Source organism: Nomascus leucogenys, chromosome 21 (assembly GCF_006542625.1).
Source record: "Nomascus leucogenys isolate Asia chromosome 21, Asia_NLE_v1, whole genome shotgun sequence".
Taxonomy (NCBI): domain Eukaryota; kingdom Metazoa; phylum Chordata; class Mammalia; order Primates; family Hylobatidae; genus Nomascus; species Nomascus leucogenys.
In genome coordinates this window covers 82,459,112-82,483,505 of record NC_044401.1, presented here as the reverse complement: position 1 = coordinate 82,483,505, position 24,394 = coordinate 82,459,112, and the positions used below count along the sequence as shown (strand labels likewise).

Genomic DNA, 24,394 nt, shown 5'->3' with positions numbered 1-24,394 from the left:
CCAGCCCTGCTCCTCCCCCCAGCCCTGCTCCTTCCCCAGCCCTCCTCTGTTGTCTCTTAGGTGGTCTCTTTGAAGTGTTCCCTGGTAGATTCATGTGAGAGAGTCTGCCTCCCTCTTTCAGATATGTTTCTCCAGGGCAGGGACTGCATTCGCCTTGTGCTGCACAAAGTAGGGGCAGGGTAGGTGTTGGAGCAGGCGTCCCGGGAAGATGTGGGGTCTGTTGTCAGGGTGGTCACAGCTATTGCCAGGGAGTTAAGGTCCTCTTATCTGAGAACTGTGGTCACTGCTAGGTCTCAGTGCATGCTATGGGAGAGGGGTCATCCTCCTGGATGGGCTGTGGCCCTTGTGTGTCTCTCAGAGCCAGTGTCTCTAGGATTCAGGTGCGGGACAAGCAGGGCGTCTCTGCGGAGTTGCTGGGTCCACCAAGCAGCAGGGCTGCAGACTCCCTTGAGCGGGGATCATGACCAGTTGTCTTCACCTTAGGGCGGCAGGTAGAAGGAAGGTTAATTACTAATTTGGCAAAACCATTTCTACAATTGCTGTTTCCAGGCAGTAGTAATATATGGCAGTTGACAGTTTGATAGAGTTGACATTCTTCACTGTTTTATAACACATCAACTTAGAATCTAGGGTTTTGCACTGTCTTGTCAGATGGGAAGTGAGGCCTTCCTGGTCTCTGAGCCCCACTAGGGTTTGTTGTCCGGGGGTTTCCGGATAGCAGTGGCGCTGACAGCCCCTTTCCCCTGTTGCTGTGGTACATGTGCAGCCCACAGTGGTGGTGGGAGCTGAGCTCCAATGCGAGGAGGCCCTGAACTGGAGGGCAGCTCTGGCCCCCTACTTCCCAGCCTCTTGTGCGATGCGCTTTCCTCTGACCATGGGTGGAGCTCGGACCTGGTGGGAAACAGAGTGCTGCAGGGCCGGCTTCATTGCCTCGCTGGATTCCTGACTCACTGTCCTAGGACAGGCCTTTCCTCCAAGGGTCGCCTGGGAAACAAGTGAATAGCACTGATGAGAAATGAACCATGTGCACATATCTCCTTCCTTATCTGGGACCAAAGTTTGAGGCCCTGGTGTGGAAGGAGGAGCGTGTCCAACTAGATTTCCCAAGGCTTTGTACTGGGTCTTGTGTGGCTTCACAGTGACCTTGCAGAGTGGGAAGGGCAGGGGTCCCGGCTGACAGGTCAGTGCCTTGAGCAAGTGGCCTTGGGAGCCGAGGGGTGGGCCTGGCCTGTGTGCCTTCTGCCTCCTCAGCTCTGGGTACCACTGGGGACTCAGCAGCACCCTGGTGGATGGGGTTGGGGTGCGGTCAGAGGAGCCTCTGGGCATCCCAACAGTGGCCAGCCTTGGCAGGGAGAGCACCCTACGTGTCACCGAGGCCCCTCTTGTGCCCACCTGATAAAGCCCGGCTCTGCCTCAGCTCAGGACGAGGCCATTTTGTTCGTATATGATGTTGTGATTCCTCAGGAGCGTTGCAGTTTTTTGAGACGGAATTTTGCTCTTATTGCCCAGGCTGGTGTGCAGTGGCGCGATCTTGGCTCACTGCAACCCCCATCTCCCAGGTTCAAGTGATTCTTTTGCCTCAGCCTCCCGAGTAGCTGGGATTATAGGCGGTCACCACCACGTCCAGCTAATTTTCCTTTTTTTTTTTGAGACGGAGTCTTGTTCTGTTGCCCAGGCTGGAGTGCAGTGGCGCGATCTCGGCTCACTGCAACCTCCGCCTCCCGGGTGCAAGCGATTCTCCTGCCTCAGCTTCCTGAGTAGCTGGGATTACAGGCGCCCGCCACCACGCCTGGCTAATTTTTGTATTTTTAGTAGAGACAGGGTTTCATCATGCTGGCCAGGCTGTTCTCCAACTCCCGACCTCAGGCAATCCGCCTGCCTCGGCCTCTCAAAGTGCTGGGGTTACAGGCGTGAGCAACTATGCCTGGCCTAATTTTATATTTTTAGTAAAGATGGGGTTTCTCCATGTTGGTCAGGCTGGTCTCAAACTCCTGACCTCAGGTAATTCGCCCACCTCCGCCTCCCAAAGTACTGGGGTTACAGATGTGACCTATTTTTTTTTTGTTTTTTAGTTAAAAACAAATTTTTTTTTTCTGTCCTGGTAGAGTGGCCAGCTGGGATCTGGCTTTACAGGTAGCTCTGTAAATGTGAATCATGTGCAAAGCTTACTGGTGAGGGTTGTTCTGTGGGTGATATCTTAGGGCTCACCCTTCACGTGCTATGGCGGTGGATGTGACACGGGGATGTGGCCTGTGGGGATACTGGTGAGGGTTGTTCTGTGGGTGATATCTTAGGGCTCACCCTTCACGTGCTGTGGCGGTGGATGTGACACGGGGATGTGGCCTGTGGGGAGAGGTCATCACTCTTCAGAGGGTTCTTTGCAGCCTGGGACAGTTTGGAAGTTCCCTGGCTCTGCTTTCTTTCAGAGCTGAGCTCAATGTGCAGCAATGGATGACGACAGCCTGGATGAGCCTGTGGCCCGGAGCCCAGGGCCGGATGGATGCCCACAGGTCGGCCCTGCGGACCCGGCAGGTGACTTTGGTGAGCTGCCCAGCGCCGGGTAGGGCGTCCCCAGGAGGAGCAGGGTGCCTGGTGTTTCCCTTTGGAGGTCATCTGTGTGTGTCACTTGTCAACTTTCAATCTAAGAAAATTATGCTTTGATTTTAAATTGCGGAAGTAGTATATTCTTTTGTTTTATTTTTAATGCAAACAACACAAATGTTGAACAAAAAGATGTTCCCTTTCCTTGCTTGTGCCCCCACCTTGCCGGCCCTGGGGAAGCCCTTAGCCATTTGGCAGGTGCTCCTGACGCCTCTGTGCCTGTGCAAAGCAACCCTGCTATCTGCCACGTGGTCTTGACGCCGCCCTGCGGCCTGTGTCTCACCCTGGTGTCTAGAAGAAAGCAGCGAGGGCAGCAGTGGGGACTCTGGGGACGACAGCGACAGCGAGCATGGAGACGGCACAGACGGAGAAGACGAGGGGGCGTCTGAGGAGGAAGACCTGGAAGACAGATCTGGTGAGACAGCTGGTGTTCACGCCGGCTCCTGTGTTTCCTCTTGTCGTGATGGGGACAGCCTTTTATAACACATCCTCCGTGAGAGTGCTGTCGTCATCGCAGCTGGCCATGTCCCCGCGGTCACCTGCAGTGAGGCCTCGTCTTCAGCTGTGGTGACGCCTCACTTTATTTGTAGTCCTTCATTTTTTTTTTTTTTTGAGACAGGGTCTCGCTCTGTTGCCCAAGCTGGATTGCAGTGGTGCCATCTCAGCTCACTGCAACCTCTGCCTCCTGGGTTCAGGTGATTCTCCTGGCTCAGCCTTGTGAGTAGCTGGGATTACAGGCACGCACCATGACACCTGTCTAATTACTTTTTGTATCTTTAGTAGAGACGGGGTTTCACCGTCTGGTCTGGAACTCCTCCTGACCTCAAGTGAGCCACTGTGCCTGGCCTATAGTCCTCCTTTTTTTTTTTTTTTTTTTTTTTTTTTTTTGTGACAGAGTCTCACTCTGTCACCCAGGCTGGAGTACAGTGGCGCGATCTCGGCTCACTGCAAGCTCCGCCTCCTGGGTTCACACCATTCTCCTGCCTCAGCCTCCCGAGTAGCTGGGACTACAGGCGCCTGCCACTACGCCTGGCTAATTTTTTTTTTTTTTTTTTTTTTGTATTTTTAGTAGAGACGGGGTTTCACCGTGGTCTCGATCTCCTGACCTCGTGATCCGCCCGCCTTGGCCTCCCAACGTGCTGGGATTACAAGCGTGAGCCACTGCGCCCGGCCACGCCTGGCTAATTTTTTGTATTTTTAGTAGAGACGGAGTTTCACTGCATTAGCCAGGATGGTCTCAATCTCCTGACCTTGTGATCCGACTGCCTTGGCCTCCCAAAGTGCTAGGATTACAGGTGTAAGCCACCACACCTGGCCTTTCTTTTCTTTTCTTTTTTTTTTTTTTTTTTTTTTTTTTTTTTGAGACGGTGTCTTGCTCTGTTGCCTAGGCTGGAGTGCAGTGATGCAATCTTGGCTCACTGCAACCTCCGCCTCCTGGGCTCAAGCAATTCTCCTGCCTCAGCTTCCCGAGTAGCCAGGATTTTAGGCGCCTGCCACCATGCCTGGCTAATTTTTTGTATTTTTAGTAGAGACGGGGTTTCACCACGTTGGCCAGGCTGGTCTCAAACTCCTGACCTCGTGATCTGCCCACCTCAGCTTCCCAAAGTGTTGGGATTACAGGCGTGAGCCCCCACGCCTGGCTGTAGTCCTTCATTTTGAAGTTCAATTTGACAACGTAATAGGTCTCTTCTCTGTTGAGGGCAAAAAATTAAAATGTCTGAGAACACTGAACAACATGAGCTGTGGTGTTTTGGGGAGAATGTAACCGGACTGGAACTCCCCGTGGAAGGAGAAGAAAGATCCTGGCAACCTCCTGCCCCCCACACCCTGACAAAGGCATGCCATCAACAGATAGGTACAGGATGGGTTTAGTGTGACCTGGGGTTTGCTGTAGCCTGGGACCTCCTGACCCTCTTGTAGTTCATTTTCTCATCTGAACAGAACTCCTAAGAGAGCTGACAGATGCATTGTGTGATTTTATGATTTTATTAAGAAATTCAGGCTGGGCACAGTGGCTCGTGCCTGTAATCCCAGCACTTCAGGAGGCCAAGGCAGGTGGATAACGTGAGGTCAGGAGTTCGAGACCAGCCTGGCCAACGTGGTGAAACCCCCTCTATACTACAAATACAAAAAATTAGCCGGGCGTGGTGGTACATGCCTGTAATCCCAGCTACTTGGGAGGCTGAGACAGGAGAATGGCTTCAACCCAGGAGGCGGAGGTTGCAGTGAGCAGAGATTATGCCATTGCACTCCAGCCTGGGCGACAGAGTGAGACTCCATCTCAAACGAAGAAAACGAAATTCTGGCTGGCTGGGCACGGTGCTCACGCCTGTAATCCCAGTACTTTGGGATGGTGAAGCGGGCGGATCACGAGATCAGGAGTTCAAGACCAGCCTGGACAACATAGCAAGACCTCATCTCTACAAAAAATACAAAAATTGGCCAGGTGTGGTGGCTCATGCCTGTAATCCCAGCACTTTGGGAGGCTGAGGCGGGCGGATCACGAGGTCAGGAGATCGAGACCATCGTGGCTAACATGGTGAAACCCCGTCTCTACTAAAAATAGAAAAATTAGCCAGGCGTGTTGGCATGCGCCTGTAATCCCAGCTACTCGGGAGGCTGAGGCAGGAGAATTGCTTGAACCCGGGAGTCGGAGCTTGCAGTGAGCCACGATCATGCCACTGCACTCCAGCCGGGGCAACAGAGCGAGACTCCGTCTCAAACAAAAAAAACCCCACAAAAATTAGCTGGGTACGGTGGTGCATACCTGTAATCCCCATTACTCAGGAGGCTGAGGTTGGAGGATTGCCTGAGCCCAAGAGGTCGAGGCTGCAGCGAGCTGAGATCACGCCACCACACTCCAGCCTGGCCACAGAGCAAGACTGTCTCAAAAAGAAAAAAAATTCTCAGCTCACTTACAATTGGCTGATGGTTGTGCCTTTGAACTTCTTTTGAGAGAACAATACTTTAAAGGGCAAGTCTGGGCTGGGTGTGGTGGCCCAGGCCTATGGTCTCAACTACGCAGGAGGCTGAGGTGGGAGGACCCTTGAGCCCAGGAAGTCGAGGCTGCATTCCAGCCTGGATGATGGAGCGAGATGGTGTCTCAAACAAAGGGGAGACAAGTCCGTGGGGTGCGCTGGTGGTACCTCCTTCCTGTCCTCTGTTGCCGTCACCCTTGGTGGTGCACAGCCTGTGAGGCCACCAAGGAGGTGGCCCTGCCCCGGCCCCACTGTGGTTGCTTCCTCAGAGGGAGGCCGAGCTCAGCCTCAGAACTTTGCCTTTCCACTGCTTTCCTTCTGACATCACTCTTGGGCTGGAAAATCTGTGGTCCTCAAGTGGCTACTGAGATCTGTGTGTCGCAGTCTTTCCGCATAGCCCTGTGTTTATCAGGGTTAGAATGTTCCAGAAGGTAACCCTCCTATTTGAGACTGTTGGTGAGGGAATGGCACTCATGGCCTGAGCCAATGTGTGTTGGCCGTGTCCTTCCAGAGTTCTGTGTTTAGCTCTGCACGTGCTCTGCGCGTCTGCTGGGTCTGCAGGTCCCAAGGGGCTCCCCTGCTCACTCCCAGCATTGGGTTAGGGCTCTGGTTCGTCTGTAGCAGGTCTCCGCAGCGGCTCTGGCATTGCCGGGGCTGAAAGCGTGGGCCGTCAGGGCCACCAGGTGACTCTGTCCTTGAGATCCTGAGGGCACATTGGATGCCAGAGACTCTGGGTTGGGGGCTGGAGTGAAGGTGGTGGAGCCTCAGCAGGGCCCCCACCGTGTCCAGCAGCAAACACAGTGCGTCATACAGCAGCTGGGGGACAGGGTCGCGAACACTGAGAGCTGCGGGCGTCCAGGGAAGGGACAGGCTCCACGGACCTGGGGTGGGGAGAGGCTTCCGGAGAATGCAAGCTGCCACCTGAGGGGCAGGAGGAGGTGGCCGGGCAGGGGTGGCAGGCCAGGGCGGGGGGCTGCGAAGAGACAAGGTTTACGGAGACCTGGAGCCCCTGAGGGCTGAGCGCCCTGAAGGAAGGGCATGGGAAGGCACTGGAGAGGTGTTGGGATAGCCAGTGTGTGCAGAGCTTCAGTGAACACTTCTCTTTATTTCTCCAGGGCTTTTTTTTTTTTTGAGACCGAGTTTCACTCTTGGTGCCCAGGCTAGAGTGTAGTGGCGCGATCTCGGCTCAGTGCACCCTCCGCCTCCCGGGTTCAAGTGATTCTCCTGCCTCAGCCTCCCAAGTAACTCAGATTACAGGCACGCACCACCACACCTGGGTAATTTTTATTACAGGTAATTGTTATTCGAGATGGGGTTTCACCATGTTGGCCAGGCTGGTCTCGAACTCCTGACCTCAGGTGATCCACCCGCCTTGGCCTCCCAAGTGCTGGGATGACAGGCGTGAGCCACTGCGCCTGGCCAGGACCGTTTTTTAAATGTGAAGAAGTAACCAGTGGGTCCCTAACTGGTGGGAAACATGTTGAGGAGGGAGTTATTCCACGGGCAAGGCCCGTGTTGCTGGGGCCTAGAAGCTTTCATTCTCATTGCTTTTCCCACCCTGGTTGTTTCCTGCTGGAAATCACTTGTTACACTGCCTTTTCCAGCTTGAGGCAGTAGCTCTTTCTAGCTTGAGGCAGTAGCTCTTCAACTCTTTTTTTTTTTTTTTTTTTTTTGAGGTGGAGTCTCGCTCTGTTGCCCAGGCTGGAGTGCAGTGGCGCAATCTCAGTTCACTGCAAGCCCTGCGTCCCGGGTTCACGCCATTCTCCTGCTTCAGCCTCCCAAGTAGCTGGGACTATAGGCGTCTGCCACCGCGTCCAGCTAATTTTTTGTATTTTTATTTACTTATTTGTTTATTTTTTTGAGACGGAGTCTTGCTCTGTCGCCCAGGCTGGAGGGCAGTGGTGCAGTCTAGGCTCACTACAACCTCCACTTTCCAAGTTCAAGCGATTCTCCTGCCTCAGCCTCCCGAGTAGCTGGGATTACAGGCACACACCACCACACCCGGCAATTTTTGTATTTTTTGTAGAGACGAGGTTTCATCATGTTGGCCAGGCTGGTCTCAAATTCTTGACCTCAGGTGATCCTCCTGCCTCAGCCTCCCAAAGTGCTGGGATTACAGGCTTGAGCCACCATGCCCACCAATTTTTTGTATTTTTAGTAGAGGCAGGGTTTCACCGTGTTAGCCAGGATGGTCTCGATCTCCTGACCTCGTGATCCGCCCGCCTCGGCCTCCCAAAGTGCGGGGATTACAGGCGTGAGCCACCGCGCCCAGCCACTAGCTCTTTAACTCTTAACATGAAAGATAAAAACTTAAAACTATTCTGCTGTCTCCCTTGCAGCTCTCACTTCTCCCAGCCTCTTCAACAGTGTAAATTCCTGTTCTGATTGTGACTTTCCCTTTGCCAGATAACAGAGGGTCCTGGGAGTGATGCCCCAGTGCTGGCAGGGTCCTGCCCACGCGCGTGGATCCGGGAGGGTCTCGGGGCTGAGGAGCAACCTGCCACCCATACCTAGTCTGCTCCTCTTCCCGTGTGAACTTGTGTTCTGTTTACTTTAGCGTTGTTTCAGTGCAGTTTGGTGGAAAGAAAATAGCAGTGCACGTATGGGCTCTGCCGTGTTGAACTCAGAGCATCTCCCTCTCCCTGCTGGTCAAGGCGTAGCCTCAGAACCACTCTGAATTGGCCAGAACAGTTGCGGTCAGTGGCCCAGTTAGGAGCCTGTGCTCTGCCTCCCACAGGGAGGAGGAACAGGCAACCTCAGAAGGAAGTCCTGTCCGCGGGCAGATGGTTTGTGGTCCTCATGCTTTGAGAAGGGGGCGTTGGAAACGGGGGCTGCTGTCAGGGGGCTGCTTCACTGAGGGGCTCGCTTGGAGGCTCCGAAATGAACCTGATGGTCTCTGGGACCTGTGCTGCGCCCCAGGGCTGCCCTGCCTCTCGAGGTCTGCCTCAGCCCCAGGCTCAGCTTAGAGGAGCTGGTCTGGCACTCAGGACACTCAGCTTCCCACCCCTCGGTGCAGGGCACCCGAGGCTTCAGGTTAGGTGCGGGGCAGGGCTCCTGGGGTTGTGGATGCGCTGAGCGTGGACGTGGAGGTAAGTGGCAGGAGCCCACGGGAAGGTGGGCTCTGCATTGCAGACCTGGTGTCCTGAGCGCAGCCTGGGCCCACTTGCCTCCAGTGTGGCAGTTCACGCTGCCAGTCCTGCTTGCACCAGCTGGCATGTTTCCTCTCCAGGTTCCGAGGATTCTGAAGACGACAGGGAGACATTGCTGGCGGTGGCAGGTACTCAGGGGAAACTGAAAGCTGCCGGCTCTTTTAATTCTGATGATGATGCAGAGAGCTGCCCAATCTGTCTCAACACATTCAGAGACCAGGCCGTGGGGACGCCGGAGAACTGTGCCCATTACTTCTGCCTGGACTGCATTGTCGAATGGTCCAAGGTGAGTTCACCTCTGGTTGGGTTCTTCCTCCCTTCAGGATGGCCTCCCTGTTTATAGGTGACCCAGCCTGTGTTCAGCCTCTTGTGAGGTTCTAGCTGTCTGCTCTGTGGCTGACCCTGGGGCCACAGGATTGAGTCTGGCTTGACCTTTGCTTTGCGAGCATCATGGCTCTTGGGGGTGTGGGGAGCTCATGTGAGGCGTTTGTGGTGTATCGGTCAGGGGCAGGAGAGAGGATGGCCGTGGGTCTCCCGGGACCAGCTGCAGAAACCCTGGTTGACGTAGGGGCCATCTTGGCCTGCGAGCCAGAGGCAGGTGTGCTGTGGTGCATGGGCACTTTGCTGCCTTGACATGTGGTTCTCTCAGTTGATACAGAAAACACCGGTACGATTTGGCACTCAGTCACAATAGCCAGCATCAGAAGGGACTGTCCTTAAAACAGGTGAATAGAGTTTACTGTAAACGTGCAATGTATTTTATATTTCAAAATGAACTTTTAGAAGCAGTCAGCTCGCCCCTCCCTTTCTGAATACTTTATTGTGAAAAATGTCAGAAAAGTAGAGCTTGCAGTCTGAGGACGACTCACGGGTCCCCGGCCTCTGTACTCAGGAGGGTGACTAATGAGTCCCCGGCCTCTGTACTCAGGGTTCAGCTCCGACACCGCTACCTCTTGACTCTTGACTCCCTCCCCTCCCTGCGATTGTACCGGCAGCCCGTGCTGTCCCCGGCTCTCCTCAGGACCGTGACCTTGCCCAGGGTTCCTAGTGATTGGGTCCTCCTGTTCTGTTTCACTGAGTAGCTGAAAATTGCCTGTATGCTTAGTTTGAAGCAGGACCCAGACATTGCTCATGCTGCTGGTGGTGGCAGGCTGTGACCTCACCCAAAGTCTGGCTCTGGTACTTCCTGTTCCTGTTCTGTTGTGGTGGGTCCACAGCCCACAGTAGATTCAGGCTTAGATTTTCCTTTTTTTTTTTTTTTTTTTTTTTGAGACGGAGTTTTGTTCTTGTCGCCCAGGCTGGAGTGCAATGGCGCGATCTTGGCTCACCACAACCTCCACCTTCCAGGTTCAAGTGATTCTCCTGCCTCAGCCTCCCATGTAGCTGGGACTACGGGTGCCTGCCACCACGCTAGGGCAATTTTGTATTTTTAGTAGAGACAGGGTTTCACCATGTTGGTCAGGCTGGTCTTGAACTCCCAACCTCAGGTGATCTGCCCGCCTCGGCCTCCCAAAGTGCTGGGATTATAGGCATGAGCCACCACACCCAGCCATTTTTATTTATTTATTTTTTTGTAGATTTTTCTTTTGGGAAGTGAAGCTTTCATTTAAATTGAGGAACAAGATACAGTGTTTGCTGTGTATTTTCTGTCTGACATTTATTAGATAAGTATTGGGCAGGAGAGGGCATTTGCAAACAAGTTTGTTGGTATAGAAATCTTACAAATGGGGCCAGGCGCGGTGGCTCACGCCTGTAATCTCAGCACTTCGGGAGGCCGAGGTGGGTGGATCATGAGGTCAAGAGATCAAGACCATCCTGGCCAACATGGTGAAACCCTGTGTCTACTAAAAATGCAGAAATTATCTGTGCATGGTACCACGTGCCTGTAGTCCCAGCTACTTGGGAGGCTGAGGCAGGAGAATCACTTGAACCTGGGAGTTGAAGGTTGTAGTGAGCTGAGATTGCGCCACTGCACTTCAGCCTGGCGACAGAGCGAGACACTGTCTCAAAAAAAAAAAAAAAGAAGTCTTACAAATGAACTGTTAGAATGCTGCTTAGCAAGATTACTGGATACGAGGTTAATAAAGATTAAAATTGTGTTTAGAAATAAGTCATAAAGAGAAGTGTAAGACATTTAAAGAGCTTTTCTAACAGCTGTGACTGAATGAAGCAAGGCCCCTTCCCTTTTGAGACGTCTTGCTCCGTAGAGAGGGCGGGGATGCTGATTCCGTCCTTCCCAGCAGGAGTTCAGGGCGCTTGATGTGTTGTGAAGTCAACACAGGAGGACAGGAAGGCACCAAGAATTGCCACGATAGCTTTGAAAAGGGGAGAAATTGCCTACTGGATATTATGATTTATAAAACTACAGTGATTAAACTGGAATCAGTCCAGGAATAGAAACCAGTCCCAGGGGTTTTGCAGGGGCCTGAAATAGACCTGGACATACTCAGGGGGAGACAGGCGGTGCCTGTGGGGCAGATCAGCTGGGGGCTGCTCACAGCACACGATGCTGGATGGATTCAAGATCTCGAATTAGAAAGCAAAACTGAAACTTGGAAAAGAAAGCACGGATAGCTCTGTGATAAAAGGGAAGGATTTCCTAAAAAATCTGAGAGAATTTCTGCAAACGGGCATGGAGCTTGTTGGGCTCAGCCTGAGAGAGTGTCTGCAAACGGGCACGGAGCGTGCGGGGCTCAGCCTGAGAGAGTGTCTGCAAACGGGCACGGAGCGTGCGGGGCTCAGCCTGAGAGAGTGTGTGCAAACGGGCACGGAGCGTGCGGGGCTCAGCCTGAGAGACTGTCTGCAAACGGGCACGGAGCGTGCGGGGCTCAGCCTGAGAGAGTGTCTGCAAACGGGCACGGAGCGTGCGGGGCTCAGCCTGAGAGAGTGTGTGCAAACGGGCACGGAGCGTGCGGGGTTCTGCAGCAGGGCTCCTCTGGGAACCCCAGTCCCACCATGGGAGGTGCTGCCGCACGCCCCTTGAGCTGGTGGGTAGGAGGGCACCCCAGACTCCAGAGGCGGGGGTGTCACACGTACAACCTCAAAGGCACATGTATTCCTGGGTGTTTACCCAAGATAAACAGAGGTGCGCCCACACCAAGACACGTCCGTCGATGTTCACAGGGGAATGGACACGTGGGCCATTTGTGTGGCCGTGTCTCTTCAGTGCTAGGGAGGGCAGAATGCCGTGAGCGGAGTCCATGCTGCAACTCCAATCCTCAGAAACCCCGGGAAGACCTAACCACACCCAGGTGGGAGCGGGAAGGGCCCAAAGACCAGGGTGGGGACTCTGCAGGTCGTACATGTGTCAGAGCCGATTGAATTATTCAGTTAAAATCAGTGTTTTCCTGTGTATGGTGTACCTTAATAAAACCAACATAAAGATCTTATGTAGGTCAGAACACTATTAATAAAGGCAAAAATAAATTTGCAATGCATACCTGACTGTTATCCATGCTGTGAAAATAAATTTTTTTTTTGAGATGGAGTTTGGCTTTTGTCACCCAGGCTGGAGTGCAGTGGCGCCATCTCGGCTCACCACAACCTCCACCTCCTGGGTTCAAGCGATTCTCCTGCCTCAGCCTCCCGAGTAGCTGGGTTACAGGTACGCGCCACCACACCTAGCTAATTTTGTATTTTTAGTAGAGGTGGGGTTTCTCCGTGTTGGTCAGGCTGGTCTCGAACTCCTGAACTCAGGTAATCCGCCTGCCTCGGCCTCCCAAAGTGCTGGGATTACAGGTGTGAGCCCTCACTGCTGGCCAATGAAAAGAAATTCTAAAAATTTACTAATGAATGTCCAACAGTCTTTTGGAAAAGTTAGCAGAAGATTTGAACGGGTTCACCGCAGAGGGGCCTGTGCACGATGCCGCCCCCCCCATGCCTGTCCATCCTCCCTTTATTGTTCTTACTTGTCACTGAGATCCTACGCGTTCATGGAGCTGCTCTTCCCTCCCCGCCAGGGCTAGCAGCTGCTCCGCAGGGAGGCAAGGCTCGCTGTGCTCCCTCCACTGCTGTGTTGCCAGCAGCTTAGTGGAGGGCCTGGCACACGGAGGCATTTAGCAGATACTTGATTTTCAGTGTAAAAGAAATTTTTGATCTCTAAGTGAAAGTGATTTACAAGATTCTGATCCTGTTTTTATTTCTCACAGAATGCCAATTCCTGTCCAGTTGATCGAACTCTATTTAAGTGCATTTGTATTCGAGCTCAATTTGGTGGTAAAATCTTAAGAAAGGTGAGTGTGGATGCTGCCGTGGGGGCCCCAGCCGTGCTTCTATCCCGGCCCTGTGGGACAGAGCGTGCTTTCCAAAGTGGGCTTGCCCTCCTGAAATGAGGGTTGGTTAAATGCTTCATAGAAATCAACTCAGGTGCCCCTTGTGGCCATGAGCCCTGTCTGGGGGGTTTGGGGTCCGGGTTGGGGGTTAGAGGCAGAGATATTGCCAGCTCCTGGGATGTCCCTTCGACCCCAACCCTGTACCCATCACATCTGGGAGCAGCTCTCTGGCCCATCTGCTCGGAGCTCTTTATTTTTGAGACACCATCTTGCTCTTTCACCCAGGCTGGAGTGCAGTAGCACAGTCACAGCTTACTACAGCCTCAGCCTCCTGGGCTCAAGCAATCCTCCTGCCTCAACTTCCTGAGAGCTGGGTCCACAGGCGTGAGCCACCACACCCGGCTGGTTTTTTTTTTTCTTTTTTCAAGACAGAGTCTCGCTCTGTCGCCCAGGCTGGAGTGCAATGGCACAATCTCAGCTCACTGCAAGCTCCGCCTCCCGGGCTCACGCCATTCTCCTGCCTTAGCCTCCCGAGTAGCTGGGACTACAGGCACCCGCCACCACACCCGGCTAATTTTTTGTATTTTTAGTAGAGACGAGGTTTCACCATGTTAGCCAGGATGGTCTTGATCTCCTGACCTCGTGATCCACCCGCCTCGGCCTCCCAAAGTGCTGAGATTACAGGTGTGCGCCACCGCGCCCGGACTTTTTTTTTTTTTTTAAGAGGCAGATCTTGCTCTTCCGTGGCAGTCCAGCACCTGCTGCCTCGCCCTCCTTGATTACTCCACTTTGGGGCCACAGGGTTTACCCGCTCCTTTCCATGCATCATACTTTGCTTTCCGTTGAATGTTTTCCTCTTAGATCACCACCCTGAGATGGTAGAGAACATAAAAATCCCTGTGTGCGCGCTGAGCCCACTTTGGAATCTGAAGCCAGTCGGTCGATTCGATTACCTGTGTATCATGGTGGGGATTGACACGGGGAGTTTGGGTCCTGTGTGATGTGTGACCGGCGGTTCTGTCCTAGATCCCAGTGGAGAACACCAAAGCGAGTGAGGAAGAGGAGGAGGACCCGACCTTCTGTGAGGTGTGCGGCAGGAGCGACCGCGAGGACAGGCTTTTGCTCTGCGATGGCTGCGATGCGGGGTAAGGGACGGTTGGGACTGGCACACGTGCCCTGCTGCGCGCAAGGCGGACCAAGCACAGGAGGGATGCAGAGCCTCTTCGCTCTGTGAAGCCTGAGTCCCAGCACCTGGAGCTGTGCTCACCACCCTCAGCAGCACGGTTCAGTCCTGCGGACCACAGGCACCTGCGGGCCTTCCTGTTACACTCATTTATACTTCAGTCTTTCCCCAAAAAACATTCTGAGGCTGCTCACAGAAGTGCAGGTAATACATCAAGACAAAAAAGAAAACAGCCAGACAGGAGGCTGTGGGGCTGGTCAGCCAGAGGGCGGGACGTGTCCTGGTCCCAGCCTTTGTGGGGGAGGAGTGGCTGTGCCTGCGTCCATCATCCTGGCTGCTTTGGAGCCAGGACACCTTTCACCCTGCTCCTCCTTCACCCTCCGGTGCATGTCCAGTTATGCTGCACGTGCTGCTGTCCCTGGCACAGCTGAGAGCGCCTGCTCTGGCCCTGCGTGGCCCTGGCTTCCCGGGAGCCTGTGACACTTGTTGTCTCCTCATCCCTGCTCTGTGTCGTTGGCTGTAAGCAGATGCCCCCTTCCCCGTTAGCCTCCTGCGAGGAGCTGTCCTTGTTGATTTGAGTGATTTTTCTGCTGTGAAATTATGGAGAGAGGATTCTGGAAATCTCCCTTGTTGAAAGCACCAGTGAGGCTGCTCGACCTGGAGCCTTCTCTTGGGTGGGAAGTAGCTGGGTCAGGGTTTGGACTATGGAACAGCCGGAGCCAGGAGGTGTGGCTGGAGCCGCACCAAGGACGGGCTCCTGGTGAAGGCCTTCGCTCTGGGCGGGTGGTCCCGTCGTCCCGGCTTTGACTCGTCCTTGACCACGGCCGCTTGTGCCCCCACCTGTCACCTCGTTCTTAGCCAGATACTCAGGCTTCTGCTCTGCTCACGCTGCTGTGGTGCAGGAATCGCTGGCTGTCCTTTTGCAGACACTGCAGGGGCCTCCTCGGGGGTCTTGCAGGTGGCCACCACGTTTGTCTCGTCGTCAGTTCACCCTCCTTGTGGCCTGTGGGAGTACAGGGGCCTTGCAGTGTGCTCCGCCGGCCCTTCCAGGTCCCCAGCCCCTGCTTGGTCCTGCCCTCTGCTCCCAGCTGCCAGGAGATAGCCATGCCTCTGCTCACATTCGCAGACATCTGGCCTTCCCTCCTTTCTCACGAGTCTGAGCCTAAATCCACGTTTTGTGAGTTTCCTGAGTGCTCTGCCCTGACGGTCCTCACCTCCTTGGGGTTCCTGGGAGCGTCTGCTGCCAACGGCCCCGGCAGGCGCTGAGCTGGTTGCTGTGAGTCTGAAGGGCAGGGCTGCTGCCTTGAGTATCCCAGCAGCCTGGTCATTGCAGCACTGGGCACAGTGCTTATTGGCCGTTGATGACTGACTTACACCGTGAATATACGCAGAATGCTTAAAAAGAATAAAAAAGGTGGAGGGGCAGCTCAGTACTCCATGCCCATGTGTAGGACTGGTCCTCTTTACCTGTGGCTGTGGTCACCCTGGCCATGTGAAGGAAGGGCCTGGGCTGGCCTGGAATCACTGGACACGGCCTGAGAGGCCATGGTGTGATAGAGAGACCTGGTCCTGGCCGCCACAGGCCCCATCCTGGGCAAGGCCCTCATTGCAGGCCAGGGCCGTGAGCCTTCTGGTGGCTCCAGGGCAGCTGGTAGGCTAGTTTTCACACACAAAGCCTAGTTTTCCCGTTAGCTTTTATTTTACTCATTTACTGATTTTTTTCAAGGCAGAGTCTTGGTCCGTCATCCAGGCTAGAGTGCAGTGGCGCCATCTCGGCTCACTGCAACCTCTGCAGTGAGTCACTGCAACCTCTGCAGTGAGTCACTGCAACCTCTGCAGTGAGTCACTGCAACCTCTGCAGTGAGTCACTGCAACCTCTGCAGTGAGTCACTGCAACCTCTGCAGTGAGTCACTGCAACCTCTGCAGTGAGTCACTGCAACCTCTGCAGTGAGTCACTGCAACCTCTGCAGTGAGTCACTGCAACCTCTGCAGTGAGTCACTGCAACCTCTGCAGTGAGTCACTGCAACCTCTGCAGTGAGTCACTGCAACCTCGGTTCAAGGTTCAGGTGATTCTCCTGCCTCAGCCTCCTCAGTAGCTGGGATTACAGGCGCATGCCACCACACCTGGCTAATTTTTGTATTTTAGGTAGAAACGGGGTTTCACCATGTTGGCCGGACTGGTGTGGAACTCCTGGGCTCAAGTGATCCGCCCACCTCAGCCTCCCAAAGTGCGGAGATTAAAGGCGTGAGCCACTGTGCCCAGCCTAGTTGTAGTACCTTCTAACAAGGCTCTTGGGAACGTTTACAACTTAATTAAAATTTTTTATTATAAATTACATTTACAAATTTGATATATTGATTTTCTTTCTACCTACACTACTTGAATTACTTGGCAGATAAAACAGCGCAAGTACATAAAAACCCTGGTGGATCTAAAACATTAAAACCGATCAATATAACGATTCTCATACTTCTAAACGTTTCCATACCGTTACTATTTGCAGTCTGCTAAATTTTCAGTTACGTCTGACTTAAAAATCACACGTCTAAAATTACTCAGTTCCTCATGTCAAATTGGAATCACAATAGGCCGAGGCAGGTGGATCACCTGAGCTCAGGAGTTCGAGACCAGCCTGGCCAACATGGGGAAACCCCACCTCTACTAAAAATATAAAAATTGGCCGGGCGTGGTGGTTCATGCCTGTAACCCCCAATCCTTGGGAGGCTGAGGCACGCGAATACCTTGAACCTGGGAGGCGGAGGTTGCAGTGAGCTGCGATTGCACCACTGCACTCCAGAGAGACTAAAAACAAACAAAAAAACAAAACAAACACTGTAGATACACTGACGTTACATGAAATAAGATACAGTTTCTGATTTTTTTTTTTTTTAAGTTACAATCTAATTTAAAAGTGTGCGTTCACCAGGGAGGCAGTGCAGCGGCTCACTGAGGCCTGTTAGGTGTGGCCCTCCCCTCCCTGGGCAGGTCAGATCTGAGCACCTTCAGCTGCAGGGTGATTCTGCTCTCAGCAGGGCCACCAAGCTCCCTGTGCGGGTGGAGCCATGGGTGCCTGCACCATAGCTGGGCAGGTCTTGGTGGCCCTCCTTGTCCCCGTGCTCATATTTAAACTTGCAGCCAGTCTCCTCTTCTTGGGGATGAGCGTGGGGGACACAGGCCTGGCCTGGCTGTGGATGGGTGCCTGCCGGGCGCAGAGGGGCCTTCTGCTTGGGGCTCAAGTGAGCTGCAGCCTCCTCCAAGGCTGCTGGAGCTCAGTGGTGGGAAAGTGGGTTGGACATTTTCAGACTTTGGAATTCTTTGAAAGAAGGTACTGCTCATCCTTGCCTTTGTCCCCAGAGAACTTGTATAAGAGCAGATGTTAGGAGGGGACCTAGTTAGGCTCTTCGAGCACCGCCCCCGCCGCCCCTCTGTGCTGGCCTGGCAGGGTGTGTCATGCACCCGGGGCAGTCGGCTTGTCTTCCTGCATGCCTGTCTCCTGTCTTTCTTGTATGGCCCCAGTGAGGGCCACACAGCGGACACCTTCTCATAGGTGCAGGATTCTTGGGAGAATGGGTTTACTCTTGTTTAACTCGTACCTTAGATCCCAGAACAGTTCAGCCCTGTGGTAAGTGGTAGTTATGTTCAGTTGAATTCAGCCTCAATTTTCAGGGAAATCATCAGCTTGACTCCCTTCCCATGATTGTTTTTGCCTTACTCAGGGCTGTCTGGGGTCTTTGGGGTGAAATTTCAAGATCTTGGCACAGACTCCCGAGCCTCGGCTGCTTGGAGGGGTACAGATACCTCTTACCAGTGGCAGCACTTCCCAAACTACCTTCCCAGAAGGCTCGATAGAAACAATTAAAACAGGCCGGGCGCGGTGGCTCACGCCTGTAATCCCAGGACTTTGGGAGGCCAAGGCAGGTGGATCACCAGGTCAGGAGATCAGGACCATCTTGGCTAACACGATGAAACCCCGTCTCTACTAAAAATACAAAAAAATTAGCCGGGCGTGGTGGCGGGCGCCTGTAGTCTCAGCTACTCGGAGAGGCTGAGGCAGGAGAATGGCGTGAACCCAGGAGGCGGAGCTTGCAGTGAGCCGAGATCGCATCACTGCACTCCAGCCTGGGTGACAGAGCAAGACTCTGTCTCAAAAAAAAATAAAAAATAAAAATAAATAAAAGGTTCCATCTCTACCTGCTGTCACATCGGGGGTTAGGGCTTCTTAGGAATTTTGGGGGGTTGCAGGTCAGCCCATAACAGAATGCATCATCGCAGACTTGGTTGCCATTGGAGGCCTGCTTTGTGGTCCCCTCACTTGAGGAGGTTTGGGAAAGCTGTGAGCAGCACCCGGACGCTCTGGCGCTGCTCTCTCCTGTAGGTACCACATGGAATGCTTGGACCCCCCTCTCCAGGAGGTGCCGGTGAACGAGTGGTTCTGCCCGGAATGCGCTGCCCCCGGCATTGTCCTTGCCGCTGGTAAGGACACTGCTCCCGTCCCAAGGCGCACTGTCCGCTCTGCAGTCCCCGGGGTTAGGTTCGGCTGCGGTATCGGGAGGACGTCTAGGGCTGTCTCCGGCTCGTCTTCTCGGGGATGTGTGTGGGGTCCATTGGCTGGGGGGTTCTGGTCCTCAGTGTTAGGAGCACCAGGCTCCATGAGCAGCCCTGGGTCCTGTGCACAGGTCAGCCCAAGCCAGGGCTGCTGCATGGCCGGCAGCCACAGGGGGAGCTGTTGGGGGAGGCGTGTGGCCTGAGTGTGGCACATCAGCTCTGGGGCTTCTTCCAGATGCGGGTCCCGTGAGTGAGGAGGAGGTCTCCCTGCTCTTGGCCGACGTGGTGCCCACCACTAGCAGGCTTCGGCCTCGAGCAGGTAGGACCCGGGCGATAGCCAGGACACGGCAGAGTGAGAGAGTGAGAGCAACCGTGAACCGGAATCGGATCTCCACGGCCAGGAGGGTCCAGGTGGGTGGCCCAGCCCTGACGCCAGTCCCAGAGCCCCAGCTGCCCAGAGTGGTCTCAGCAGTCCAGGTGGGTGGGAGGGGCGTCTTCGGCACAGTGGGGTCCGCCCGGCCCCGACGGCTCGTGTTCTTCGGCCTGCTGAGGGTTGCAGGTGAGTGCACCCCAGAGTGAGCCCAGCGGCCCACGGTGGGGCTGCCTCTCGGAGCGCCTGGAGCTGGGTATTGAGGGGCAGGTGAAGCCTGGCCCCGGGGGTGGGGGCTCTAGGAAACCCCCCTTGTTCCCCAGGCCCCGTGCCAGCACCGCTCCCTCTGGGCACCTGTGAGCACTTTCCTCTTGCACTGGACCTGGTGCTCAGTTTCAGGTGCTCCCTGCAGCCTCCGTCCTCACAGCAGCCTTTCCCTGGGCATTGGACAAGCAGGAGGGTCTGGGCTGTGGGCATGTGGTGTGTGCCCTTGGCAAGCCTAACGCTGAATTTGGAGTGGACTGAGAAGGCTGGGTGGGGCGGGGGCTGTCCCTGTCCAGCGCCCTGCCCAGTACCTGCACCGCCCCTGCCACAGTGACTGGTGCCCTCCCGTGTGCCCCTGGGATGCTCTCTGTCCCCCACCCGCCTGCCCCTTCCCTCGTCCCTGTTGCATACCACCCCCACACCTGTGCAGGATCCCAGCTCTCAGGGCTTGCCATGGGCTCTGCTCTGAGCTCCGCCCTGTGCCCTTCTTCCTCCACCAAGAACTCCACTGTTTTCGGTGCCTGCCTGACCTTGCCCTCCATTCCAGCCCTGAGCTTGCCTCCCAGAGCCGTCCCAGGCTGTCCTGGCCTTGCCCCCGTGGGAGTGCTTGGCAGGCTCTGGCAGGGGAGAGGAAGGCCGGGCCGTGGCTGCTGTGGGTGGCGGGTGGGGAGGCTGTCCTGCTTCTCTGGCTGCCGTTGTGGGCTGTGTTCTGGGCTCCATTTGGGGTCTGTGCTGGCCTGGCTGAGGCCCCAAGGGCATCTGACGGCACCACCCCTTTGCCTGTAGCACACACCAGGGCACCTTGGGTCTTCCCTGCTCGACGAAGCCATCGAGGCCGTGGCGACTGGCCTGAGCACCGCCGTGTATCAGCGCCCCCTGACGCCACGCACTCCCACCCGACGGAAGAGGAAGACAAGTAAGCCTGGAGGGATGGACTCTCCCGCCAGCCACGTGCTGGGACCCACGCCCGAGGTCCACTCACTACTTCTTTCGAGGCCAGGGCTGTGGGCGTTTCCATTTCTTCTTTCTGCAACTTAATCTTCGCAGCTGAAAACACTACACAGAAGCCGGGCCTGGGAGGTGTGGGTCTGATGTGCAGATCTGCGACCACGCTGCCTCTGGCATTGTGCCAGGGCGATGCCGGCCTTCCCGAATTGTTCCCTTCTGCTTTCTGGAAGGGTTGCATCCTGAGGCTTATGGAAGCAGTCTTGTTATTTTTGCTATAGACATTTGTCAGAGTACGCCCTGAAGCCATCTGGGCCTGGGCTTTTCTGTGGGGGCTGAGTTGAGAGCAGTGATTTCGCGTCCTGTCTTGCTTCTGCCCTGTTCAGGTTTTCAGTCCTTTTCCCTGTGAGTTTTGGTAATTTTGTCCCAGTGCTGGTTAACTTTGATGACTTGGTTCTCAGAGGTCCACTGTGAAGTGACTAATTCTCCCTTAAAATTAACGGGCCGTTCCTGGGGAGAGCCATCGATTGCACCTTGTCAGACACCCCCTGGCGCTGGTGCGCGTGCGAGCCATCGACTGCACCTTGCCAGACACCCCCTGGCGCTGGTGCGCGTGCGAGCCATCGACTGCACCTTGTCAGACGCCCCCTGGCGCTGGTGCGCGCATTTGGCTCTCAGAAGAGCATCCCCTCTCCCTCATGGGGATTTAAGTCACTGTGGATGTGTGGACTCCTGCTTTACTCAGTGCGTTCTAATCTGTGGTCTTTTAGAAATTAACTTTATTGAAGCATGCATACTTCTTTTTTCTTTTTTTTTTTTTTTTTTTTTTTGAGGCAGAGTCTCAGTCTCCTAGGCTAGAGTGCAGTGGCGAAATCTTGGCTCACTGCATCCTCCACCTCCTGGGTTCAAGTGTTTGTCCTGCCTCAGCCTCCCGAGTAGCTGGGATTACAGGCACTCGCCACCATGCCCACCTAGTTTTTGTATTTTTAGTAGAGATGGGGCTTCACCATGTTGGCCAGGCTGGTCTTGAACTCCCGACCTCAGGTGATCCGACCACCTCAGCCTCCCAAAGTGCTGGGATTACAGGCCTGAGCCACCGCGCCTGGCCTGAAGCATACGTACTTTTTATTAAGTGAATGCACTCGCTTTAGTGTGTAGTCCTAGGTTTGACAGATGTAACTTCCATTCCAGCCAGCACAGAAATAGTTACGAGACCACACTTCCGGCCCCACCAGCAACCCTATGGCCGTGTGCATCACTGTGTCGGTCGTGCTGGTCCTGGGGCTCCGGGGGACTCGGCGTCTGTGGGTCTGGTGCAGGAGCCCAACTTGCTGCTCCTTTTGTTCAGCACAGCACTCTGGGAATCTCTGTAATTATGTGTGTCTGTGGCTGATTTTTTATTATTCAGACATATTCCATTGTATGCATATACCACAGTTTGTCCTGTTGATGGGTGTTTGGCTGGGTGTTTTTGCAGTTAAAATTTTTTAAATCTTTATGTCACTACAGATGTGCAGTGAGCTCATTTGTGTTAAAGTCTCAAGCGATCCACCTGCCTTGGCCTCCCAAAGTGCTGGGATTACAGGTGTGAGCCATGGTGCCTGGCCCTGGTCATAATTATGTAAGATATTTAATGGTACACTCAGGGATGTCAGGCTCTGTTCTTAGATGCAACTCATTTTGTGTCTCTCCCCGATAGGAACACATTATTTTTATTTTTTATTCCTTTTTTTTTTTTTTTTTTTTTTTTTGAGACAGGATCTCATCTTGCTCAGGCTGGAGTGCAGTGGCGCAATCTCAGCTCACTGCAACCTCTGCCTCCCAGGCTCAAGCAATTGTGGTGCCTCAGCCTCCTGAGTAGCCTGTAATCCCAGCACTTTGGGAGGCTGGGGCAGGTGGATAGCTTGAGGCCAGGAGTTTGAGATGGCGCCACTGCAGTCCAGCCTGGGTGACAGAGTAAGACTCTGTCTCCAAAAATATATATAAATGTATATATGGTTTATTTCTCTGTTTAAAAATCTTTGGGGCCGGGCGCAGTGGCTCGCACCTGTAATCCCAGCACTTTGGGAGGCTGAGGCGGGTGCGTCACCTGATATCAGGAGTTCAAGACCAGCCTGGCCAACTTAACGAAACCCCGTCTCTATTAAAAATACAAAAATTAGGCCAGGCGCGGTGGCTTACACCTGTAATCCCAGCACTTTGGGAGGCCAAGGCGGGCGGATCACAAGGTCAGGAGATTGAGACCATCCTGGCTAATACGGTGAAACCCTATCTCTACTAAAAATACAAAAAATTAGCCGGGCGTGGTGGCGGGCGCTTGTAGTCCCAGCTACGTGGCGGGCGCCTGTAGTCCCAGCTACTTGGCAGGCTGACGCAGGAGAATGGCGTGAACCTGGGAGGCAGAGTTTGCAGTGAGCCAAGATCACGCCGCTGCACTCCAGCCTGGGTGACAGAACGAGACTCCATCTCAAAAAAAAAAAATACAAAAATTAGCCGGCTGTGGTGGCACACGCCTGTAATCCCAGCTACTCAGGAGGCTGAGGCAGGAGAATCGCTTTAACCCAGGAGGCGGAGGTTGCAGTGAGCTGAGATTGCACCAGTGCACTTCAGCCTTGGTGACACAGCAAGACTCCGTCTCAAAAAAAAAATTTGGGCAGGCGCGGTGGTTCACACCTGGAATCCTAGCTCTTTAGGAGGCTGAGGCGGGAGGATTGCTTGAGCCCAGAGACCAGCCTGGGCAACATGGTAAGCCCTATCTATAAAAAAAGTTAGCTGGGCACGGTGGTGCCTGCCTATAGTTCCAGCTGCTTGAGAGGCTGAGGCAGGAGAATCACGTGAGCCCAGGAGTTTGAGGCTGCTGTGAGCTGAGATCGTGCCACTGCACTCCAGCTTGGGTGATAGGGCAAGATCCTGTCTCAAAAAAAAAGAAAAAATTGCAAGCTAGTGCGTGTGGTCCCGCTGTACCGGCTCCTTGGGCTCCGTCCGCTGAGCTGGACTCACAGGAATGGGGCGGGGAGGGCCCAGCACAGGGAAGCACAGACTTCAACCTCTTCTCCTTAGGAAGACGGAAGAAAGTGCCGGGAAGAAAGAAAACCCCGTCCGGACCATCCGCAAAAAGTAAGGGCTCAGCGACAAGATCTAGGAAACGCCAACATCGAGTGAAGAAGAGAAGAGGGAAGAAGGTAAAGGTGAGCATTGGGTGGCAGGGCCTGAGCCTCCCGCCAGCCTCAGCACCCTCGTGCGGTTACAGGGCAGGGGTCATCATCGTCGCTGCTTTTCTGTATTTAATCAGTGATTTACAGATAGAAATGAACATTTCTGTAGCACAGACTGAAGATGGGGTTGAGGCCAGCTGTTTCCTAAGGCACACTGAGGGGTTGAGGGGTGGTCGTATGCCCCCCAGGAACCTTCCTGAAGCTATCAGCTGGTCGGGGGGCCAGGTGTGAGCCAGGCCAGTGCAAGCCCTCTGGCAGAGGCCCCCGGGAGCTGCTGTGGGTTTCAGGCAGGCCTGGCCAGCCTGGCTCTGAGGAGTGACACAAGCCGTGTCTGACAGGCCCCGTCCACCTCCTCTGACCCATGCTCGCTGGGCCCTGGGAGCGGCCTCCTTGGTATATGTCATGGCGTTTGTTGTCCTAGGCCCTTTTCACCCCAAATCATGGACCAGATATTTAATATTCATTTTTAGTTGATCCCTAATTATTGTCCATGTTTATGGGTTGGAGGGTGATGTGTCATTCGTGTTCATGTTTGTGATGCTCAAACTGGGATTAAATGCATCACCTTGTCCACTCTGACTGCACATTTAAAACACCTTAATATGTAAAAACTTGAATTGCAGCTGAGTGCAGTGGCTCACACCTGTGATCCCACCACTTTGGGGGGCCGAGGCGGACAGAACACCTGAGGTCAGGAGTTGAAGACCAGCCTGACCAACATGGTGAAACCCCATCTCTACTAAAAAGACTAAAAATTAGCCGGGTGTGGTGGCAGGCCCCTGTAGTCCCAGCCTCAGGAGGCTGAGGCAGGAGAATCACTTGAACCCCGGGAGGCAGAGGTTGCAGTGAGCCGAGATTGTGCCACTGCAC

The 24,394-nt window shown here is 54.3% G+C and overlaps 1 protein-coding gene across 8 annotated transcripts in view; it reads left to right on the top strand.

The window, feature by feature from the left end:
- Positions 1-24,394, top strand: part of PHRF1 (PHD and ring finger domains 1) — a 36,719-nt gene that overhangs the window by 2,826 nt on the left and 9,499 nt on the right. For 4 of the 8 annotated variants that reach the window (XM_030801672.1, XM_030801667.1, XM_030801671.1 and 1 more), the window contains exons 2-10: positions 2,427-2,541; positions 2,897-3,016; positions 8,809-9,014; positions 12,877-12,960; positions 14,026-14,144; positions 18,561-18,658; positions 18,966-19,141; positions 20,151-20,280; positions 23,370-23,497. In XM_030801672.1, coding sequence (XP_030657532.1) covers positions 2,448-2,541; positions 2,897-3,016; positions 8,809-9,014; positions 12,877-12,960; positions 14,026-14,144; positions 18,561-18,658; positions 18,966-19,141; positions 20,151-20,280; positions 23,370-23,497 — 1,155 coding nt within the window. In that variant the 5' untranslated portion in view covers positions 2,427-2,447. The remainder of the gene's footprint in view (positions 1-2,426; positions 2,542-2,896; positions 3,017-8,808; positions 9,015-12,876; positions 12,961-14,025; positions 14,145-18,560; positions 18,659-18,965; positions 19,142-20,150; positions 20,281-23,369; positions 23,498-24,394) is intronic. The other 4 variants (XM_030801669.1, XM_030801666.1, XM_030801668.1 and 1 more) reach the window with 3 other exon arrangements.